General features: G+C 48.0%; 1 protein-coding gene across 2 annotated transcripts; it reads left to right on the plus strand.

The window, feature by feature from the left end:
• The first annotated feature begins 3 nt into the window (after positions 1-3).
• AJUBA (ajuba LIM protein) lies at positions 4-9,754 on the plus strand. Of its 2 annotated transcripts, none has more exons than XM_061430450.1 (8): positions 4-1,387; positions 4,161-4,262; positions 5,907-5,974; positions 6,096-6,158; positions 6,857-6,987; positions 7,071-7,122; positions 7,942-8,010; positions 8,456-9,754. In XM_061430450.1, exons 1-8 carry the CDS (start codon positions 352-354, stop codon positions 8,579-8,581), a joined length of 1,647 nt encoding a protein of 548 aa, XP_061286434.1. In that variant the 5' UTR covers positions 4-351; the 3' UTR covers positions 8,582-9,754. The 2 variants fall into 2 exon arrangements, with proteins under 2 accessions (XP_061286434.1, XP_061286435.1); XM_061430451.1 differs by lacking the exon at positions 4-1,387 and adding an exon at positions 3,576-3,654.
• The last annotated feature ends 13,205 nt before the right edge of the window (positions 9,755-22,959 follow it).

Here is a 22,959-nt window from a genome sequence, read left to right on the forward strand (position 1 = left end):
TGGGAGAGAAGTTGAGTCGGTGCTGAGTGTGAGCGAGGGGGGCGGGGGCCGGAGAGAGTGGGGGCTGCCGCGCGAGTCTACGCGTGAACAGATAGACCTGCGGACGGGACAGCCGCGGCCGTAGGCCCTTCTAAGCCCCGCTTAACCCCTGATGCGCGGGGGGACGAAACCCCTCTCGCTGGGGGATGCTGCGGGATTCTTGGCGCCGGGCATCCGGACCGCCCGCTAAACCCCTGTGCCTATCCTGTGCCCCTCGGGATCCGGAGTCCGGCCGCAGGGAAAGAGAAGCGGCCGCCGAGACGCTGCAGGGTGCCGGGCGGGGAGGGGGCTGGACGCCCCAGACCCGAGGGCATGGAGCGTTTAGGGGAGAAAGCCAGTCGCCTGCTGGAGAAGTTAAGACTCTCGGACTCCGGCAGCGCGAAGTTCGGCCGCAGAAAGGGTGAATCTAGCCGGTCTGGGTCTGATGGGACCCCCGGGCCGGGCAAGGGACGCCTGAGTGGGCTGGGGGGACCAAGGAAATCAGGGCCCCGTGGAGCTGCTGGGGGACCTGGGGATGAGCCGTTGGAGCCAGCCCGGGAGCAAGGCCCCTTGGACGCTGAGCGGAACCCGCGCGGCTCCTTTGAGGTGCCGCGCTACGAAGGCTCCTTTCCGGGGGGACCGCCTCCCTCCCGGGCCTTGCCTCTACCTCAGTCGTTGCCCCCCGACTTTCGGCTGGAGACCACGGCCCCAGCCCTAAGCCCCCGCTCCAGTTTCGCCAGTAGCTCAGCCAGCGACGCGAGCAAGCCGTCCAGTCCCCGGGGCAGTCTGCTGCTGGACGGGGCGGGGGCTGGTGGAGCCGGAGGTAGCCGACCCTGCAGCAACCGTACCAGCGGCATCAGCATGGGCTACGACCAGCGCCACGGCAGCCCTCTGCCTGCCGGGCCATGCCTGTTTGGCCCACCCCTGGCCGGGGTTCCGGCGGGCTATTCCTCTGGAGGGGTGCCGTCCGCCTACCCCGAGCTCCACGCTGCCCTGGACCGACTGTGCGCTCATCGGCCCGCGGGGTTCGGCTGTCAGGAAAGTCGCCACTCGTATCCCCCGGCCCTGGGCAGCCCGGGAGCTCTAGCCGGGGCCGGGGTGGGAGCGACAGGGCCCTTGGAGAGAAGAGGGGCGCAACCCGGGCGACACTCGGTGACTGGCTACGGGGATTGCGCCGCGGGCGCCCGATACCAGGATGAACTAACAGCGTTGCTGCGCCTGACGGTGGGCACAGGTGGGCGAGAAGCCGGCGTCCGCGGAGAATCCGCGGGGATTGAGGCGTCGGGTCTCGAGGAGCCGCCGGGTGCGTTTGTTCCAGAGGCCGCCCGGGCCCGGATACGGGAGCCAGAGTCCAGAGAGGACTACTTTGGTGAGTGAGAGAAGTGGTTAGGGTCGGGAAAGGACCGGTCGCTTCATTCGGTTGCCGGTTGCCCCGACGGCTGACGCTGGGAAGTCGGAGGCAGAGACGCGGGGCTAGGAAAGAAGCAAGAGGAATTTCCCACACCCAGTGGGTTTCAAATGGACCACGGGCATCTTATTCTTGTTAAATTCACCGCTTTCCCCTCCCCACCTCCGCCCCGATGATCTCGTGAATCCCAGTTCCTCAGGCTTTAGAGCCTGGGTGTTTTCGCGGTAGGAGGCCTTGCGGGGGGTGGGGGGCAAATGAGGCGGTGAGAGCATCCCCCTTCATATTCCCCCCTCGACGGCCGTGCCCCTGCAGGCTCCTGCGCTCTGCGCCCCCACCCGGGCCCAGGCTCCGCCCGCAGGAATTCGGGGAATGCGAGGGGGGGGGGGCGGGGCGGGCGGGCAGCGTGCGTGCCGGCTCCTGCCCGGGCGCTCCAGGTGCCCGCGGGCGGGGCCGGCCGCGCTACGCTGGGCGGAGGTGGGGTGCAGGGGGTTGGGGACCTGCTTCCTAACACGCGCGGAGCTGTGGCCGCTGTCGGGGAAATGGAGCCTGGGGGGAGGAAGAAAACCCTGGACGGAAAGCAGGGACCCTGCTGCTGGCTGGCACCAGTCCTGCTGGCTCCGTGCGTGCGTGGGCATTTAAGTCCAGACCCAGTGGAGTCAGCTTCTATTTTTCCCATCATCCGGAAGTTAGGGCAGGAGCCTTGACCCGGGACGGCATCACCCCTGGATGGCCCTGGATGGATGACGACCGTGTGTAACTGCCAGAAATAACCTGGCCATCAGTTTTGGTCATAACCTGCTCAGAATCCTTACTTTTCTGTTGCTAAAGAAATCTGGTCTCTGCCCCTCTTCCGACGCAGTTAACTTCAAGAAATATTAACTATTGTACGTCTCAGCTGCGGGAGGGTATTGCGGTCTTGAATGATCTTTTAGCCAAGACCCACAGACACCACTTCACTGTATTAAAAAATGCGGATCTGGTTGCGATAGGAAGTACAGAAAGAAGTTGGAGGGCTCACACCCAGGTCTGTGAGCCTGTTCAGTGTTCCCAGCGCCTTCTCACCTTTCTTACCATCCATGTTCCTGCGGTAGACCCCAAGCTCTAGAACTCTGGCTAGAAATGTAAATAGGGAGAGGAACCCAGCCAGGGAAGGAAGACTGGGAGGAGGTTCAGAAGTAGCAGGGGCTAAAGGCTGAAAGGGCCCTGCTTAGTTCAACTCTAATCATTCCCTGTTTGCCCCGACCTGAGAAAGCCCAGAGCAGATAACCCTTTTGTCAAGGGAACCTTTTAGCAGTTTCCTTTTGAGTCCAGGACACCCGCTGATGGGTGGACAGAAGTCTCCTCAGCTAAGCCATCGGAACCAAAAGGAGGAAAGTTGCTGGGAGAGACTGCTGTAAAAATGGCAGGAAGAACTTAGAGGTGGATGTGCTAGGTTAGAGGTGGTGAGTCGGACATGCCTGAGCAGTTGGCTCTCATCTTCCCATAATGTCCAATGCTTCCCCCAAAAGTGGCTCTAATAGGGCCCCCTGGCACGATGCTCTTGGCAGGCAGAGCTCCCCTCCTTACAGAGGGTGGCTGGGGAGGGACCTCTCTCCCTAGGGAGGGGTCAGGTTGCCTCCTCTTGACAGAACCCCCAACCTAACTCTGCCCTCCCACTCCTGTGCCTAGTAGGGGCCCTCTTCCTTGGCTCCAGCCTTGCCCAGCTGCCAGAGGGTGGGTGGGAGCAGGGCAGGCCTGGGCCCATCAGTTGCTGCAGCTGCTGCACGGGCTCCCAAGCCCCTGGGCAAAGATTGGGATGGGCCCCAACAGGCAAGGAGTGTGGCAGTGTGCCGAGGGGGAGAGGTGGGGCAGGGTGAGGGGTGAGGCGGGCCGGTTGGGATCTGCTCCCCAAAGACAAGCCCTGGCCCTCACTCATGGGCCTGGAATTGGGGAGTGGAAGGAGGGAAGAACACACCCAGGAAAGGCGGGTGCCAGAGCCTAGTGTTATGTATCTTAGGAGAGATGTTGGGGAAGAGCAGTTCAGCTTTGTTTCTTCTATTATAGAAGATGACAGGGAGACATTAGGGGTTCTGCCACCTTCCCCCCTCTTCCTCTGCAACCCTCAATCCTTGGAACACACCCTGCATTCTAAGCAGCCACCTACCCAGAGGAGTCACACTCACATGGCCCTGTCTCCACAGGGCCCTCTGCTGAGCCACATCTTTCTCACCATCTTTGGAGGCTTAGAGGTATGGAGCAGAGCTCTTTCTGTAACTGAACAGCAGTTCATTTTACAGATGGGGAAACTGAGGTCCTGGAGAGGCTTTCTGGGCCTGGCCTCCTTTCACTAGGACATTTTTTCCAGGCTGCTGCTGGGCCCTTATGAACTTGCATCTCTGTCTACACAGTGCCCCAGGGATCCGACCTTGCCTTTTTAGTCTTTTCTCCCCTACAGAAACCAGTGTCTGAAAGCCGGAGACCTTTGACTTTTTCCAGTTTTCCACAGTGCTGGGCACAGTGTTTTTGCTTGGCGCTAAATGGATGTTCAGATAATGTCTGTTGATTAATCAGTCAACAAGAGTGAGTCTGTCCAGCCAAGCCCTGGCTGCGTCCCATTTACTCGTTCTTCCCAGAATGGAGCCCATCAAACAGAGGTTGTGGCTGGTGGTCTTCTGCCATCAGGAAAGATGGCGACTGCCTGGGTTTGAGCGGGGGGCGTGGGATGTGATGCTGACAAGCTGTTCTCTCCTCTCAGGCACGTGTATCAAGTGCAACAAAGGCATCTACGGGCAGAGCAACGCCTGTCAGGCTTTGGACAGCCTCTATCACACCCAGTGCTTTGTCTGCTGCTCCTGTGGTGAGTGCGGCCCCCAGAGAGACCTTCTGGACAAGGCCCGAGGCCTCGAGCGTGGACACACGCATGAGTGCCCAGGGAAAGCAGAGCTGTGCCTCTGCATTTGCTGGTCTGGCCTTCGCCTTCTTTCCTGCTCCCCTACTCCGTGCGCTACCTGGCTCTCCCGCCGCACGCCGGGTCAGCTTTCTAGCCAGAGTCAGCGCTCCGTCTCTTCGGCCTGTTTCCTTTGCTCTGTTCCTCCTTTCTTCTGCCTTCCTGCTTGCCCAGGCTGGACTCCCTCCCAGCCCTCTGGCCTCTCCTTGGTGGGGCTTGGTCTTGGGCAGCCCGAGTTGCCTGGGGCGACAGTGAAAGACTGGAATGTGGGAAGGGTGGGGTGGGCTGGGGGAGTGGGGAGCTGTGGGGGGCGGAGAGGGGGGGTTTTCTCTTGGCTGGTCAGAGTTCAGCCACCTCGCTGGAGTGCAGGCCACCAGGCCATGCCAAGCTGATGACATCACGCTCCAGGAATGCCCGCTGCTGTTAGCTCAGGAGGCCCGCCTGGAGGGGGGTGCTCCCAGTGGCTTCAACTCCCCAGCCTTCCCTCACCTCCCTCATTACCACCCCCAACCCCCGCCCTTACCCACTCTGATTTCCTTTGCTGAACCTTTTAATCTCCTATCTATGCCTGTCTGACTCCAGCACTCAGCTTTTCTTTCCGCGCCACTCCCAGCCTCTGCCTGGCTCTCTTTAGGTTCATCTGTCTATTTGTCCTTCTGTTTATGGAGCCTCTTCTGGGAATGTCTGTTTCCCTCCTTCTACTCCCTTGTGTCTCACAAGTTTCTAAATCAACTTTTCTGAACCACTGGGGAGAGCTGGAAGTGGAGATTTTGATGAGAGGAGGGCAGATATGGGCAACTTGCCCATTCTCCGCACTGGTCTCATTCCTCCTGATCCCTGATAATTTAGACACCCTGGAGCAGTTCCTGGGTGTTGGTTTCATGGGGAATCGTCCTGCCTTGTCTGCTTGCAGAAGATCCTGGGCTGCTTCTGACCCCAGAGACTCTGGGTTCTTCTAAAATTGGGGAAACAGTCTAGTGTGGCAGGAAAGGGGGCCAACTTTGCTCCCAAACAAAGCACTTTGTCCCCAGTGGTAGTTCCAGTATGTCCTGACCTCCACGGAGCTTATCCCTGGGAGACAGGGCTCAGAGGAGAGCTGTGTGGAGGCTTCTGGGTTGAAAGGTCCCAGAGGGCAGAGTCCATGACAGTGTGATTGCGTTTGAACACATCGTATGGCATCTTGTTCAGAGCCCCTGAACCTTGTCCCCAACCTGTGGTGGGCTCTGCTCTCCCAGGTGGCTCCCTGAGCAAGCCCAGACACTGGGGAAGAAGGCACTCGTGTAAAGCAGGGCCGTAGAAAACTGGTGAGGAGGCAGAAGCTGGAGAAGTAATAGCAAAGGAGTGGGGAATTGGCAGGAATGAGACCAAAGCAAATGGGAATTGCATCAGATGGGGTATTTGTGTGGGGAAGTGGGGCAGACAGCAGTTAGGAGGACAAGCGCTAAAGTCCAGGTTTAAGTGAATCATGAAACATCAGAGAGCAGTGACCCTGCCATGGGGATGCCCTGTGGCTGGACCCCGGAGAGACTCCAGCGTCTTCTCTGCTGCTTCTAGGGCGAACTTTGCGCTGCAAGGCTTTCTACAGCGTCAATGGCTCTGTGTACTGTGAGGAAGACTATCTGGTGAGTGAGAGGTCCCCTGGGTCTGGAATTGGCTCCCACGCCTTGCTCTGTGGCCGGCTGGGGTTCCACTCCTCAGGTTGTTCTCAGCCTGTAATGCCCTCCCTTGGTCTTCTCTTCCCAGTTTTCAGGGTTTCAGGAGGCAGCTGAGAAATGCTGTGTCTGTGGTCACTTGATTTTGGAGAAGGTAAGCAAACTGTCTTCAGCTGAGACTGTGAGGCTGCTGGGCCGAGGGGCGGAATCAGGAACTAAATGGATCCTGAGAAAAAGTGGGGGGAGAAACCCATCAGCAATCACTTGCATCCTATTCTTTGCCCAAACAACTGTTTATAGTGGCTTCTCTTTGCTTGTGGAATCAAGTCTGGACTGCTCAGCCTGCCATCTAGCCCCTCCCTAACTCTGCAGGCACAGCCCCGCCCTCCGCCTGAGCCTGGAGTATGGGGTCCTGAGTCTTAATCCCCTTTCTGCTACTGGCTGAGATCAGTTGAAGCTCAGTTTTCTTTTCTGTAAGGAGGAGTTGGTTTGGCTGGTGGTTCCCCGCCCTGGCAGCCTAGTAGATCACCTGGGAAGAACAGAAGAAAATACCAGGGCTGGGTCATCTCCAGAGACTGTGGTGAATACTTCTGGGTGGGACCCAGGCACGGATGGGCTTAAAATCCTCCCTGTGTGATCCTGATATGCAGCCAAGGCTGAGAAACACTGGCCTGGATGCTCCCTAAGACGTTTTTCAGCGTTTCTGCATCCATTTTTAACACTGCTTGGTCTTCCTGGATTCCACAGCGGAGGGAGGAGAGCAGGGGCTCGGATGAGGTTAGGGGGAGCAGCAGGGAGCCTCATCAGTAGCTGAAGAGCAGAGACTGATTCTCCGCCCACCCCATGAACCAGATCCTCCAGGCAATGGGAAAGTCCTACCACCCCGGCTGCTTCCGATGCATCGTTTGCAACAAATGCCTTGATGGCATTCCCTTTACCGTGGACTTCTCCAACCAGGTGTACTGTGTCACCGACTACCACAAGTGAGTCCGGCCCGTGGGCTGCGGTGTGGAACCCGGCTCAGGGAGCCCCCTACCTCAGCTCACCTCTGTCTTCTCCCTTACAGAAGCTACGCTCCTAAGTGTGCAGCCTGTGGCCAACCCATCCTCCCCTCAGAGGTCAGTGTGTCTGGGTTCTCCTACAGGGCAGCCAGGGCTGCCGCCTCTGGGGAGGGACTGGGGACTGGCTGCCTGGCCTCTCATGGGAGGCGGTGGTGCTGAGGAATGCACTCCTCGAAGATTCCCGTGTGACTCTGCTCTCTGGGTCATCACCCTGACCCCAACATCCGGGCCTGGACTTGTCCGACAGCCTCGCTGGGCCCAGGCTTCATCTCTTTTCTCCCAGTCCAGAGAAGGAGACTTTCTCTGAAGTCAAGGTCACCAGCTCCCAGATGTAGGGGCTGGGAAAAGGTGGGGAAGAATCCTCAGGGCTGCTAGGAAGGGGTCAGCCATGATTTACACTGTGTGCCGTGGGAAAAATGCCAAAAGCCTGTGAGGACCCAGACCCTGCAGGGTCTCCTCGTCCCCGGCTTAACTTACTTATGCTGCATGCCCCTTCCCTCTGTAAGGCCTGAGCCCCCAGACAGAGGGGAGGCTCCAAGAGGGGACACTGCCCTTCTGGAGGCGGCGCCAAGGACGGGGAAGGGGAAAGTTCCCATAGGGTTTGCAAAGGCCATCTCAAAGCTACAGAAGGGTGATGTCCTTGGTGGTCCAGTGGAATCTGAGCTTCCCCTGCAAGGGGCTCAGGTGCAACAGATCCCTGGTCGGAGAAGTTCAATGTGCCCAGTAGTGCAGCCAAAAGAGGAAAAAGCTACAGATGGAGGCAGAGAGGATCTGGAGGCCTCTGTGTGATCTTTCGTTTGGAGGGGGCCAGGTGGGGAGGGCGAAGCTGGGGTTGTCAAGCTGCTTTCATGCCCACGGAGGTGTGCATTATTTCAGGGCTGTGAGGACATCGTGAGGGTGATATCCATGGACCGAGATTATCACTTTGAATGCTACCACTGCGAGGTCAGTGTCAGGGGCCGGGGCACCCAGAGCTGGAATGGGGCTGGGGGAGTGAAGTCTGAAAACTGTCGTTGTCTGTAGGACAGGTATAGGCCGTGGGAAACCAGGAAGGTGCTCTGACCCATCTCTAGTCTCTGTCTCACCCTTCAGCCACTCTCTGGGCCTGGTCCTTTAGTCCTTTCTAAATCAGGCGTCACTTAGAGTCAAGACTCCTAAAACTAGGTACTCCTGGTAACAGCTGGAAATGGGATCCTGTCTCATTATTTCTGCTGTAGCAGCGACACCTGGTGTCCAGCTGCGGTATTTCCCCAGGTTTCTCTGGGTGTTCATCCCCTCCAACCCCACCCGCTTTCTTCCAGTCACTGGGAGTTCAGTGCTGCACAAGGCAGACTTCCCCAGATGTTCAGGGTGCCCGGGCTGAGTTGAACTAGGTGTCTTTCTTTCCTAGGACTGCCGGATGCAGCTGAGTGATGAGGAAGGCTGCTGCTGCTTCCCTCTAGATGGGCACTTGCTCTGCCACGGCTGTCACATGCAGAGGCTCAGTGCCCGGCAGCCCCCTGCCAATTATATCTGAGATGTAGTCACTACTGCTGCAAACACCACCACTGACAAATTCCTCTGGCCAGTGGGCCCCTCTGAGGCCAGCCAAGGCAAGAAAGGCACTGCAGGCCTGGCAGGAGAGTCCCCTAGGGAGGGCCCCAACGGCCAGAGACCCAAAGATCAAGACATTCCAAATGGGGGACTTCCCTAGTGGCCCAGTGGCTAAGACTTGCAGAGGGCCTGGGTTCGAGCCCTGGTCAGCGAACTGGATCCCACAGCTGAAGATCCTGCGTGCTGCAACTAAAGATCCCATGTGCCACAGTGATGATCAAAGATCACGTGTGCTGCAGTTAAGACCTGGCACAGCCAAACATAATTTTTTTCTTAGAAAAAAAGACATTCCAAATGGATGTGGAGGAGGAGCCCTCTAGTTGCCATGGTAGGGGTGACTGGCCTTCGTTCCATGTGTGCAGACTGCGCTGTAGCATGTGACGGGCACATACAGGTGGGTTCCAGTACTTTCTAAAGGTCTGATTCTGGTCTGTGTCTCTAGTATGCATTTGTGTGCACACACACTCTCTCCTTAGTGACTGTTACACTTGGTTCATTAGAAGTAGCTTATCTCTCTGGACCTGCTGCCTCTTAGAGGGAACCAGGATTGTCCATTGCAGCTCCCAAGCTCTGAGGTTCTGGGAGCCAGAGAGGCAAAACTCTTGGTTCTAATGTTTGGCTAGACCTCTTAAAATCAATTCACTGAAAGTTTACTTAAAGTTCATTTCTCTTAATGACCAGGTTGCCAAAAACTGAGTTCTCTTTTGGGTATTTTTATAGCCATTTCGTTGTTCTGTTCTGTTCTTGGGTATTTCAGATTTATATCTTTTTATCAAAGAGTACTCTTGAGTTATCAGCAACATAAATTTATCAGATTTGCAGCACTTTGTAAATGATTGGATTGCTTCTTACCTTTGTGGATAATATCTTTTTCTATGTTAACCTACTTTTCAAACATTAAACAAAATGTTTTTTTTTTTTTTTTTAATTTTTTGACCACACCATGTGGCATGTGGGATTAGTTCCCCCACGAGGATCAGACCCATGCCCCTGCATTGGCAGCTCAGAGTCTTAACCACTGGACCACCAGGGACATCCCAAACTTTTTTTTTTTTAAGTATAAAGTTTCCAGCAATAAATATAATTGGTACAAACATTTCGTGTATCATTTTTTGTGTTTCTTAATCCAATATTCTTTTCCAAATTATATGCCTTGAAAAATACAACTCAATATGATTTTGATGCCTAGGTCTGTCTACTACATTCGTTCTATTAAAAGGCCAATCAATATATTCTCAACAAACAAGCATGTGGCCTATTCAGTTGACTAACAAAGGTTGTACAGACAACAGCAGTAGAAAGTGAAAGGGTGAAGAAAGATGCTGGTTTTCTTTGCGATTTATACTTGCATCCTGGGTCTTCACAAGCTTAAGTGACTTTCCCCAGTACCAGCAGTTTGTAAGTTAGGGGACCAGCATTCACACTCAGCGTACTCACCTGACTCTAGAGTCCGTGTGTCTAGCTGCTGCACATGCTGTGTTGCTTTACTGGTCAAATGATGGTTGCTCTGGATTATGACAAAGTAAGGGGAAATATCAGATATTTCTCAATTTCCTATTCACATGGCCCCAATTGCATATGGAAGGGAGTTCTTCAGAATGAAGACTCTAATGACAGTCAGAAACTAATGACAATTAATAGAGGTGGAATCAAGCACTCTCTCGAGAGGTTGATAAATATGAAAAACCTGCTGATGGCTGTGATTTCTGACCTACCCAGAACAAGGAGGCAGAGGGCTAATGGCAACAGGACAAAGTGTTTTCCCACACGTAAAACAAATTGTTTACCAGACCAAATACAAAATCCTGTACTAAATCAGGTTTCCACATTTGGCTCCTGAGGTAACAAGTTAAATATCGCTGGTTGCACTTTGGCAAATTAGATGGTATTTACTTACTTTTTTTTAAAGCATAAACTTCTTATCAGATTGATTTTTTTTTTTTTGGTCAGATTGATTTTTAAAACTACATGCAATCAAAATAATAATATAGTAAATTGTTTGTTCCATAGTTTAAAAATTTATACCAGTTGGCATTTGTAGAGAGAGAGAAACTTTTGTCATCAATGACTAGTATTAAATATTTTTTATTAATAAGTTTTATTCTTTAGTTTGGTCCAATATTGTTGACTGTGCAAGTTTCCTTTTTCAAATGCATTTTTTTTTTGTGGCAATAAATATGATCAACTTTCACAATTATTCAGTGAAGTCTTGCAAAGACATATCAATTTTATAAAAATTAAAGTTTAATAAATATACATGAAAGCTATTTTATAAGTCATAAAAAAGTGAGAGTGAATCTGCTAAATTCTTTTGAAATGCTGCAGATTTGATAAATATTTGCGACTCTAGGCAAATTGGTTTTAGGCAAATTAACCTGATAACCTTTGATCCTTAGTCTTCATTCTATGCCACTTAGTTTCATATTGGAAATAACTCACATTTAGGGATGATTCTAATGACTTTGCCAGCCAACCTGGGAATTGCATAATAGATGCCTCTGAGCAAGTGGAAGAGATTCACACCAGAGTACCAGAAAGGGAGGAAACGCACTTTGTTTTTGGTGGGATAAATGTTCTGAAATTACTTGTTCTACAGCTGGGATTGAGCCTCCGTGGTGGCTCAGATGGTAAAGAATCCACTTGTAATGTGGGTCGAGACCTAGGTTTGATCCCTGTTGGGAAGATCCCCTGGAGGAGGGCATGGCAACTCTCTCCAGTATTGCCTGGAGAATTCCACGGACAGAGGAACCTGGCGGGCTACACAGTCCATGGGGTCGCAAAGAGTCAGACACAACTAAGCGACTAAGCGCACAGCACAGCACAGCTGGAATTGCTTCTTCCGAACTATTGTTATTAAATAAGAATACAAAGATTCTGTGACCGGGAAAATTTCTCATCAGGGTACTCCAGGCCTGGGAAATCCAGACAAGCATGTGTAGCCTTACCTCCATCCCTTCAGTTTTTTTTTTTTTTTCTTTTTTAATTGGAGGATAATTGCTTTACAATATTGTGTTGGTTTCTGCCATACATCAATATGAATCAGCCATAGGTATAATACATACGCCCCTTCCTTGAACCTCCCTCCCACCTCTCACCCCATCCCACCCCTCTAGGTTGTCACAGAGCACCAGGTTTGAACTCCTTCAGTTCATTTACTCTTGGGAATCTTGACCTCCATCACTGACTGGCTGATTCCTTTCCAGGTCTGTACTTATATGTCCTACCCCTGTTTGTGGGGTAGGATTCTGTCTTTGCCACAGGGGCCACTTACTCCCTCCTTTCTGAGGAAAAACAAGTGGTAAGGTCTGATGAAGACGGGCCCCGGGAAGGCAGACCATGGCATAAGAGCAGTTCCGGCCGTCCGATGGCATCACAGGCAAGCTCCAAGCATAGCCCACATGTTAAGAGCTTCCCTTCTTCCTGTTCACGGGGAGATGGCTCATCTTTAGTAGTTCTGTTTGCTATTTCCTGTTGGTGCTGAAAGGTTCATGGGATGCCGCCAAGAACACAGCAACAGGTGGACCTTGTTTGGCCAATCCACCACCTGATTTTCATCAACAGCCACTAGGCCTGAGATGGGGAGAGGAGAAAAGGAAGAATTATGAATCCATTTTGTGTCTCTTTAGATGAGAGTCACGGACAGGGGTCAGGCTTTCATAGCATGCTTGAGCTATGTGCTCTGGCTGGCCAACCCTATTTGCTACAGGCCCAAATGTGGTTTGTGAATAAGGCAGCTTGGGGGAGGGTCTGTCCCTGACTCCTTAGAGACTTGGCTGCTTCCCCCTTCCACCTGGAGTGCTCAAGGCCATGGAAATGGTAAGGCTCCATTTATCTCTTGATTACGCCCTCAGTCAAGGTGGACCTAATAGCTGTTACTGGGTACAGAAAGCTAGTTGGATGAGGTTTCTGAGACTGCACCTATGTGGAAGGGAACAAAAAGAGGGGAAGGAGACTTACAGGACTGAGAGAAAAGAATTGGGAAAAAGTAGTGAGCTAAAGCATTTTTATTTTGTGTTTTTTTTTAGAAGGACCCATACCCCAGAGCTGACCTAGGGGCATTCAGAAGCCTAAAGGCGAGACACTACAAGAAGGACAAGAGTATAACCAATCTCAGTTCTCTCCATCTCCTCCTCCCTTGCAGCAAGGAAGACCTAAGACTGAGCCTCTGCTGTGCCAACTGCTTGTGTAGGGCCCTTGGTATCCACACTTGGCTCTGGTTGGGAAGGAGGTCCTAAGGTTTGACCTGGGAAATCTGAGCAGACTGTTCCTGGGATACATAGATTCAGTTCAGTTCAGTTCAATCACTTAGTCATGTCCCACTCTTCATGACCCCATGGACCACAGCACGGTAGGCTCCCCTGTCCATCCCCAACTCTCAGAGCTTGCTCAAACTCATGTCCGTCGAGTCCGTGATGCCATCCAACTATCTCATCCTCTGTCATCCTCTTTCTTCCTTCAGTCTTTCCCAGCCTCAGGGTCTTTTCTAATGTGAAGTCAGCTCTTCACATCAGGTGTCCAAAAAAAGTATTGGAGCTTCAGCTTCAGCTTCAGCATCAGCATCAGTCCTTCCAATGAATATTCAGGATTGACTTCCTTTAGAATTGATTGATTTGATCTCCTTGCAGTCTGAGGGACTCTCAAGAGTCTTCTCCAACACCACAGTTCAAAAGCATCAATTCTTCAGTGCTCAGCCTTCTTTATGGTCCAGCTCTCACATCCATACATGACTACTGGAAAAATCACAGCTTTGACTAGACGGACTTTTGTTGGCAAGCTTTTTAATATGCTGTCTAGGTTGGTCATAGCTTTTCTTTCAAGGAGCAAGTATCTTTTAATTTCATGGCTGCAGTCAACATCAGCAGTGATTTTGGAGCCCAAGAAAATAAAATCTCTCACTGTTTCCATTGTTTCCCCATCTATTTGCCATGAAGCGATGGGACCGGAAGTCATGATGGGACTGGATGCCATGATCTTTGTTTTTTGAATGCTGAGTTTTAAGCCAGCTTTTTCACCCTCCTCTTTCACATTCATCAAAAGACTCTTTAGTTCCTCTTTGCTTTCTGCCATAAGGGTGGTTTCAGCTGCATATCTGAGATTATTGATATTTCTCCCAGCAATCTTGATTCCAACTTGTGCTTCATCCAGCCCAGCATTTTGCATGATGTACTCTGCATAGAAGTTAAATAAGCAGGGTGACAATATACAGCACTGATGTACTCCTTTCCCAATTTGGAACCAGTGTTTTGTTCCATGTCTAATTCTAACTGTTGCTTCTTGACCTGCATACAGATTTTTCAGGAGGCAGGTCAGGTGGTCTGGTATTCCCATCTCTTTAAGAATTTTCCACAGTTTGTTGTGATCCACACAGATAAACGCTTTACTGCAGTCAATGAAGCAGACGTTTTTTCTAGAATTCTCTTTTTCTATGACTCAACAGATGTTGGCAATTTGATCTCTGGTTCCTCTGCCTTTTCTAAATCCAGCTTGAACATCTGGAAGTTCTCCGTTCAAATACTACTGAAGCTTTGCTTGGAGGATTTTGAGCATTACTTTGCTAGCGTGTGACATGAGTGCAATTGTGCGGTACTGTGAACATTCTTTGGCATTGTCTTTGAGACTGGAATGAAAAATGACCTTTTCCAGTTCTGTGGGCATTGCTAAGTTTTCCAAATTTGCTGGCATATTGAATGCAGCACTTTCACAGCATTATCTTTATGATTTTAAATAGCTCAGCTGGAATTTTATCACCTCCACTAGCTTGCTTTGTTAGTAGTGATGCTTCCTAAGGCCCACTTTACTTCACATTCCAGGATGTCTGGCTCTAGGTGAGTGATCATACCATAGTGGTTATCTGGGTCCTTAAGATCTTTTTTGTATAGTTCTTCTGTGTATTCTTGCCACCTCTTCTTAATATCTTCTGCTTCTGTTGGGTCCATACCATTTCTGTCCTTTATTGTGCCCATCTTTGCATGAAATGTTCCCTTGATATTTCTAATTTTCTTGAGCTCTTAATCTTTCCCATTCTATTCTTTTCCTCTATTTCTTTGCATTGATCACTTAGGAAGGCTTTCTCTCTCCTTGCTATTCTTTGGAACTCTGCATTCAGATGGATATATCTTTCCTTTTCTCCTTTGCTTTTCACTTCTCTTCTTTTTTCAGCTATTTGTAAGGCCTTCTCAGAAAACCATTTTGCCTTTTTAAATTTCTTTTTGGGTTTGGTTTTGATCACTTCTTCCTGTACAATGTTACACATCTCCATCCAGAGTTCTTCAGGCACTCTATCTGTCAGATCTAATCACTTAAATCTATTGTCACTTCCACTGTATAATCGTAAGGGATTTGATTTAGGTCATACCTGAAAGGTCTAGGGGCTTCCCTGGTGGCTCATCTGGTAAAGAATCCACCTGCAATTCAGAAGACCTGGGTTCGATCCCTGGGTTCGGAAGATCTCTTGGGGAAGGGAATGGCTACCCACTCCAGTATTCTGGCCTGGAGAATTCCATGGACTGTATATCCATGGGGTCACAAAGAGTCAAACACGACTGAGCAAATTTCACTTTCACCACTTTTTCATCGAATGGTCTGGTGGTTTTCCCTACTTTCTTCAGTTTAAGTCTGAATTTGGCGATAAGGAGCCACGGTAAGCTCCCAGTCTTGTTTTTGATGACTGTATAGAGATTAGACCAGTCTACTTATGATGGTCAGGAAGTCATCAGAGGCAAATTCTGTCCACCATGGGTATGACTTCATCTCATCTTAGAAAGGATAGTGTTGACCCATATAAAGGGAGCCAAGGTACTACCCAAGCAGGGAGAGATGGGTTAGGAGGAGCACCTACTAAAAGGTATTGGTTAGATTTGTATCTGAGACTGTTAGAGCCAAGTGAGGTGTGAGTTCAGAGATAACCCCGTCACCTCATTTTACTGAGTGAAGACATAGAAACTCTTAAGTGATGATGGAACTTACCCAAGGTCACAAAGCTGGAAATGGGCTTTCCAACTTTTGAAGATTAATAAAGGGCTTATTTCCCCTCTTCCCTCCTCCTCATCACAGGGACTCCCAGGGCATAAGTAAATGAGACAAGCACTTCATTATGACAGATAATTAGGACAAGTTTTAGTGGGAAAGCCAGGGAACACAAGAGACAATATGAAAATTTGGGGTTCTTCCTAGTACTTTTTTGTTAATTAGAATTAGCAATCACCAAAGTACCTTTAAGAGCACATTAGGAGAAGCAAAGGAAATATACTGCAGGAGAGTCCCTGTCCTTGAGGAGGTCACAGTCTAGCCAGGGAGATAAATATACACGTAAAAGGCGGTGAGAAGATTACAAACAACATGTCAACAAGTGCAAAGACATTGAGTGTTACAAATAAGAGACCTAATGCACAGGGTACTGATGACAGTGGTGAGACTGGTCTGGCTTAAAGTGTCGATCAGAAGGTAGCAACCCATAGGCATTGAGTTTGGCCCACTGGGAGTTATTTTTTATAGTATTAATTTGAATCCTAGTTGAAGAGGGAAAAAATGCTAATAAATGTAGAAAAATGACAGAACTGGAAAAACAGCATTTTGTGAACTCTAGAAAAATTTTTGGTCCTAGCAAAGATTATTGAAGTGAAGTGAAGGTCGCTCAGTTGTGTCCAACTCTTTGCGACCCCATGGACTATACAGTCCATGGAATTCTCCAGGCCAGAATACAGGAGTGGGTAGCCATTCCCTTCCCCAAGGGATCTTCCCAACCCAGGGATCAAACCCAGGTCTCCCACATTGCAGGTGGATTCTTTACCAGCTGAGCCACAGGGGAAGCCAGCAATAATTATTATTTAGTGTTTAAAACTATAGGTGAAAAGACTGGAGACAACTGTACATTCATACAGCGCCAAGTAACACTATCAGTTTATAGTCTTGAAGCCAAAAATGTAAGTGTATGTTGGAGGGATCAGACTGTCATCACTCATTTCCTAGAAACCGTCCTGGTATCGCTAACCCATAGACTAGTTCTGGTGTGAGGCAAATACATAGCCCAACCTAGCATATATTCTCCCCACCCCAAAAGAAGTATTAGATATAACCTGCAGTTTACAGGAAATAGAGGGAGCAAACTAATGGACACTAGGAGGTGAGGCAGTCTGCAGGGGAACTTGCCTGCTCTCTTCAGCAAGTCAGTAGATATATAATTTTAAGCCTAAACTGCTAGATTGAAGAGACTTAAGGTTCACAATGGGTTTCCCAGGTGGCTCAGCGGTAAAGAATCTGCCTGCAGTGCAGGAGATGCAGGAGACTCGGGCTGGATCCCTGGGTCATGAAGATCCCCTGGAGGAGGGCATGGCGACTCACTCCAGTATTCTTGCCTGGAGAATCCCATGGGCAGAAGAGCCTGACAGGCTATAGTCTATAGGGCTGCAGAGTCAGACACGACTGAAGCAACTGAGCACACGCACAAGGCACACAATAGCAAGAAAACACATAGTCCTGGATTCCCTACTGGTTTAAACAAATTGCTACAAAAGGAATTTGTGGTCAACTGGAAATGTTTTAATATGGAGAGGGTATTAGATGAGGTGAAAATGTACTGAGACGGAAAGGTCAAAATCATTAATAAAATACCAGTTCCAAAACCACATGTGCAGGGTAATCACATTTTGCTTTTAAAATGTCTACATATCTAAGAATAAAAAAGACCTGAGAGGATATGCAGTAAGGTGTTAACGGTGGTGCTCTCTGAGAGGTGGAAAAATGTTTTGCTGCTGTTGGCCTACATTTTTCTATTTTTATACAATGCATGTGTCCTGGCCCTGTAATAACAATAAGCTGTTATGAATAAGATAACTGGTTGCCAGCATTCACAGTTCAAGAGATTTCACATAAAAATCTGGATATTATATACAAAGAGCAGGGTTTCTAAGGTTTTTTGCATACTGAGAAGATCTGTCACCTCTGGGCTTCCATTCCCACAAGGCAACAACTGGCTGGAACTGAATGAGGCTGCTCCTTTATCTGATGTATTCTTCCCTTGGTTTGTTATAGTCCCCAGCCCTCTTTGGACTGTGCACACTTTAATTACCTGCCTGGCTCCCACGGACTTTTGAGTCAGTAACCCTTGATTTGGAAGATCAAGGGCTCCCCGTCCATAGTTCAGTTCAGTCACTCAGTCGTGTCCGACGCTTTGCGACCCCATGAATCGCAGCACGCCAGGCCTCCCTGTCCATCACTGACTCCCGGAGTTCACTCAGACTCATGTCCATCTAGTCAGTGATGCCATCTAGCCATCTCATCCTCTGTCGTCCACTTCTCCTCCTGCCCCTAATCCCTCCCAGCATCAGAGTCTTTTCCAATGAGTCAACTCTTCGCATGAGGTGGCCAAAGTAGTGGAGTTTCAGCTTTAGCATCATTCCTTCCAAAGAACACCCAGGACTGATCTCCTTTAAAATGGACTGGTTGGATCTCCTTGCAGTCCAAGGGACTCTCAAGAGTCTTCTCCAACACCACAGTTCAAAAGCATCAATTCTTCGGCACTCAGCCTTCTTCACAGTCCAACTCTCACATCCATACTAGAGCCTCCCATTATTAATCATTTGAAAATACCAATAAATTAGTTTTGAAAAGCTGCCCAAGAAAAGCATGCTTTCCAGAAATATCTGTGCCTGGGTTTTTATAAGGCAACCCAGTCATGAGAAACCCAGATGTAACTCTTAATCTACTTAGCTACCGTGGTTGAACACTATAAATTAGTTTGGCAAAATTTCTCTTTGGTAATGGAATATAGAAAGTATACCACATTGCTAACTTCCTCAAGGTTTTGCTTTTTTTTTTTCCCCCATAACACCTTAATCATAGGAGGCATTTCAAAATTTACAGTGTGTGTTCTTCCCAAGCATGAACCTCCAAATGCCCTTTGTAGGTCTGTTTCTCCCACTGCTTCTGACACAATTTTTAAAGGAGAAAATCTCTTTCATATGCAGCTCAGTATGAGACAGTGTCATCATCAGTTTAAAACCCAGGGAAATACTTTATCAGCCTGGCACGTGTTTGCGCATTACAGCAGCACACTCGGTCGGTTATAACAAGAACTGAACACGTTGTGCTTCATGTCTGGCTTTTCCAAATGATAGGAGTCTTTTTCTGAATCAATTTCTTTTAACTGTCTCATATTCCTTTGGTAAAAATGGTTTCAATCTGTCCCATTTTTTGAGCCAAATTTCTCAGCTTTTCTTTGAGATCCAAAATTTCCTATTGGGCCTTATTTACATGCTGGTTTGCAGTAGTGTCTCAGAGTAAAACCAGGCTCATTCCAGTCTGCATAACAAAAGTTTCCATGAACAGTCAGGCAACCCTTGAAGCCACAAGGGCTGGGTTTCAAACCCCCTTAGAAGGGTTAAGCATTTGCAAAAATGGCACATTATGAACATTTGTTCTTAAATTTTCATTTGATGTCATAGGTTGATTACATATTTTCTTTATTCACTTGTTTTCTTCCTAAATCATGTACTTACAATGGGCATGAAATTTTCTAGCTTAATCATCAATAGTTGCGGCTCTGAATACCTTCATTTTCCAGTGAACACCCTTGAAAATAATTCTGAAATCTCTTGACTGTCTGTAAAATTTTTTTTCCTGAAACTAGCTTCTGAGTCCATAATACCATAATACTCTTGCTACTCGTCTTCAGATACTTTCAAAGTGCTATGAAAAGCTCAACATTCAGACAACGAAGATCATGGCATCTGGTGCCATCACTTTCTATGGGAAATAGATGGGGAAACAGTGGAAACAGTGTCAGACTTTATTTTTTTGGGCTCCAAAATCACTGCAGATGGTGATTGTAGCCATGAAATTAAAAGACGCTTACTCCTTGAAAAGAAAGTTATGATCAACCTAGATAGCATATTAAAAAGCAGAGATATTACTTTGCCAACAAAGGTTTGTCTAGTCAAGGCTATGGTTTTTCCTGTGGTCATGTATGGATGTGAGAGTTGGACTGTGAAGAAGGCTGAGCGCCAAAGAATTGATGCTTTTGAACTGTGGTGTTGGAGAAGACTCTTGAGAGTCCCTTGGACTGCAAGAAGATCCAACCAGTCCATTCTAAGGGAGATTAGGCCTGGGTGTTCTTTGGAAGGAATGATGTTAAAGCTGAAACTCCAGTACTTTGGCCACCTCATGCGAAGAGTTGACTCATTGGAAAAGACCCTTATGCTCGGAGGGATTGGAGGCAGGAAGAGAAGGGGACGACAGAGGATGAGATGGCTGGATGGCATCACCGACTCGATGGACATGAGTTTGAGTGAACTCCAGGAGTTGGTGATGGACAGGGAGGCCTGGCGTGCTGCAATTCATGGGGTTGCAGAGTCGGACATGACTGAGTGACTGAACTGAACTGAACTGATGAGGCATGTGGAATGGTTCCCTGAACAGGATCGAATTCAGACCTCTGCACTGAAAGCACCAAGTCCTAACCACTAGGCAATCAGGAACTCCCTAAAATGGTACAGCTTTTAAAACATTCTTTTCTAAACAATTGCTCAGTTAAGCATGGTTCCATAATTCAATGGCTATTTTTAATGTCCTAGCTGTGAAACTGGTTATTTAAGCCCAAATTTTCAGTGGGAGAAAATATTCTTCTTAAACCTTTCCATTAGTTAGATAAGTAGGATACTAACTGCTCACCCGAAATCTCTATCTTTGGAGCATGGTTTTGTTTCCTGGCTATAGTATGGGAGGCAGAGTCCCTGCAATATTCTCAGCAAATCTCTACTCTTCTCTGTAATTCTAAACAATGCAGCAAAGGGATGGCCCAAGTCTGAAAGGTTAAATAGACTTTTTCTCAGACTCCCACTTACATTTATTATCAAGTTAAAACATATTTTTTGAAAACTTGATCAAGAGCAGTGTCTTCAAGAAGGTAGAGCTACACTGGGAGCAGGAGTGATGCCTAATTTATCTTTCTCCACCACCCCCCTGACACCTTCCCCCTTCCCCCAGAGTCTAGCTCAAGAATACTTGAGTATGTTCTTGGCTTTATCATTAAAAAACATTTAAGAAGTGAGTGGTTGTTATTTTGCATATGGTATAGCAGAAGGTGAGATGAACACCATCATGAAGAGACAGGCCTACAGAGACCAAGCATTCCATGGAACAAACAAAACTATATAAGGTATTAGGCACTGTTGAGGTGGTCAAAATTCATCCCTTCAACAAATAACGTGGGAATTCCCTAGTGGTCCGGTGGTTAGGATTCTGCTTATCCACCCCAGGGGGACATGAGTTCCATCCCTAGTGGGGGAACTAAGATCCTGCAAGCCAAGCAGCCCCATCAGAAAAAAAAAAAAAAGTGCCTTTGTGTGATGCTAAGTACCTTGGGGTCATGGAGGAAGCACCTCCTTAAATACAAACTCAAACAAATTAAGGCTTTAGAGGATCTATAGTACTTCTCAACAATAGTAAGACAGGAACTGAAAAAAAATGAATCATTGAGAAGAGCAACAACATGCATGAAACTCAAAATTAACTATGCTGAGTGAAAGAAGCCAGAGAAAAGAGTACATCTTTATTTGTTTCCATTTATGTAAAATTCTAGAAAGTGCAAACTGATCTATAGTGACAGAAAGGAGATGGGTGGTTGGGAGGGGCCAGAGAGAGGTATTATAAAAGGGCATGTGTAATCACTTAGGGAATGATGCTTTTGTTCACTGTGTTGATTATGGTTGATGGTTTCACAGATATATAGTTATGTCAAAATTTAATGAGTGGTATACTTTAAATATTGTATGCCAAAATACCTCAATAAAGCTTTCTTTTTTTTTTTTTTAGGTCCATAATAAAGCGATAGGAAGGGAGCGAAAGAGAATGAATTCTAGGGCCTCTCTTGCAATTCTTTCTTCAAGGACACCAGATGACGTTGTTTAAGATTCTTTTTCAGTACCCTGCTGCAGGGGTTTTTGGTTTGTTTGCCTCAAAACATGCACACAGCATGTGGTATCTTAGTTTTCCCACCAGGGATCAAACCTGTGCCCCTTGCAGTGGAAGCGTGGATCCTTAACCATTGGACGGCCAGGGAAGTCCTTCTGCAACAGTTTTAACTGCAAGGATGGTCTATAGGCTTCAACTTTCTTGTCTTACTATAAAGTTTTTGGCTTCACCTGGTCTGGTCTCTTGGGCCCAGAATGCAGCTTGGACTCCCTGTCTCTGCCTCCACTTGCTGTGATGTTTCCTTCATTCTAAATGATCTAAGTTTCCTCTCTGTTCAGGCCTGGCTGAGAAGATTCATTTCATAGTCTTCCCTATCCATTCCTGCAGAAAGAATTCTGTACCTCCCTCAGGTTTCTCTGGTATTTATAATTTAAACTGCTCTTTTGACACCTTTTTGTCGCCATGTATTATTTGTTTTTCATGTGTATGTTTTATTTTCTGAACTAGATTAGGAAATTCAGGGAAGGGACTGAGTTCTATTTTTCTTTGTGTCTCTCCCAAAGCACTTACTAAGCGCTTAATAAGTGTCAATTTAAAACACCTCACTTTGATAGTGTTTCCAAAGCACTTTCTCAGCCATTATCTCATTTGATCATTACATCAACGCTGTGAGATGGATGAGCTAGAAATATGTTAGTTCCTCCTTCTGACAGATAAGGAACCTGAAACCCAAGGTCACACAGTTTGTTAGAGACAGAGATGGAACAGATAATTGCATATGAAGATTTGATCCAGTTCACGACTTCCCATGGCACTCCCCTCCCGCCTCCTACCTCAAGACAGGCCTCTGTATCCTTCACCCCCTCACTCCTCCAGTACTTTAGAACTACTTAGCCAAAGCTTTGTAGTACCATTTTAGAAATTTTGGCAAATATAGGATACATGAAATTTCAGTAGATTTCTGATCAATTCTGAGTCACCAAAGCATCCTTGCTATTTTGTTCCAACTGCCATTTGTTAGGGACATTATGCCTGGTATTTAATGATGCTGCACTACAGAACTGAGGAAGCAGAAATGATTTTTAAAAGCCTCAGAAAATGACAGCACTTTAACATTAAGCACGAAAGGTGGCAGTTGACAAGATGACCAGGGACATAAAATTTTTGCACTGGATCACACTATTTCTCTATGTTTTGCTGCTAGCAGAATTCTCTAGTTGGTATTAAAAGAAAAGGTTAAATTCTCTGCCACCCAGCACACCAAGCCCTGAGAGTTCTTTCTCACCTCCCCGCCTGCTTCTCTGATGCAAGAAATTTCATAATGTTGGTGCAATTTACTTAGCAATAAATATTTTTTAAATAATTCACCTAATAACCAGTCCATCCTAAAGG

This window comes from Bos javanicus, chromosome 10, assembly GCF_032452875.1.
Source record: "Bos javanicus breed banteng chromosome 10, ARS-OSU_banteng_1.0, whole genome shotgun sequence".
In the NCBI taxonomy this organism is placed as follows: Eukaryota; Metazoa; Chordata; class Mammalia; order Artiodactyla; family Bovidae; genus Bos; species Bos javanicus.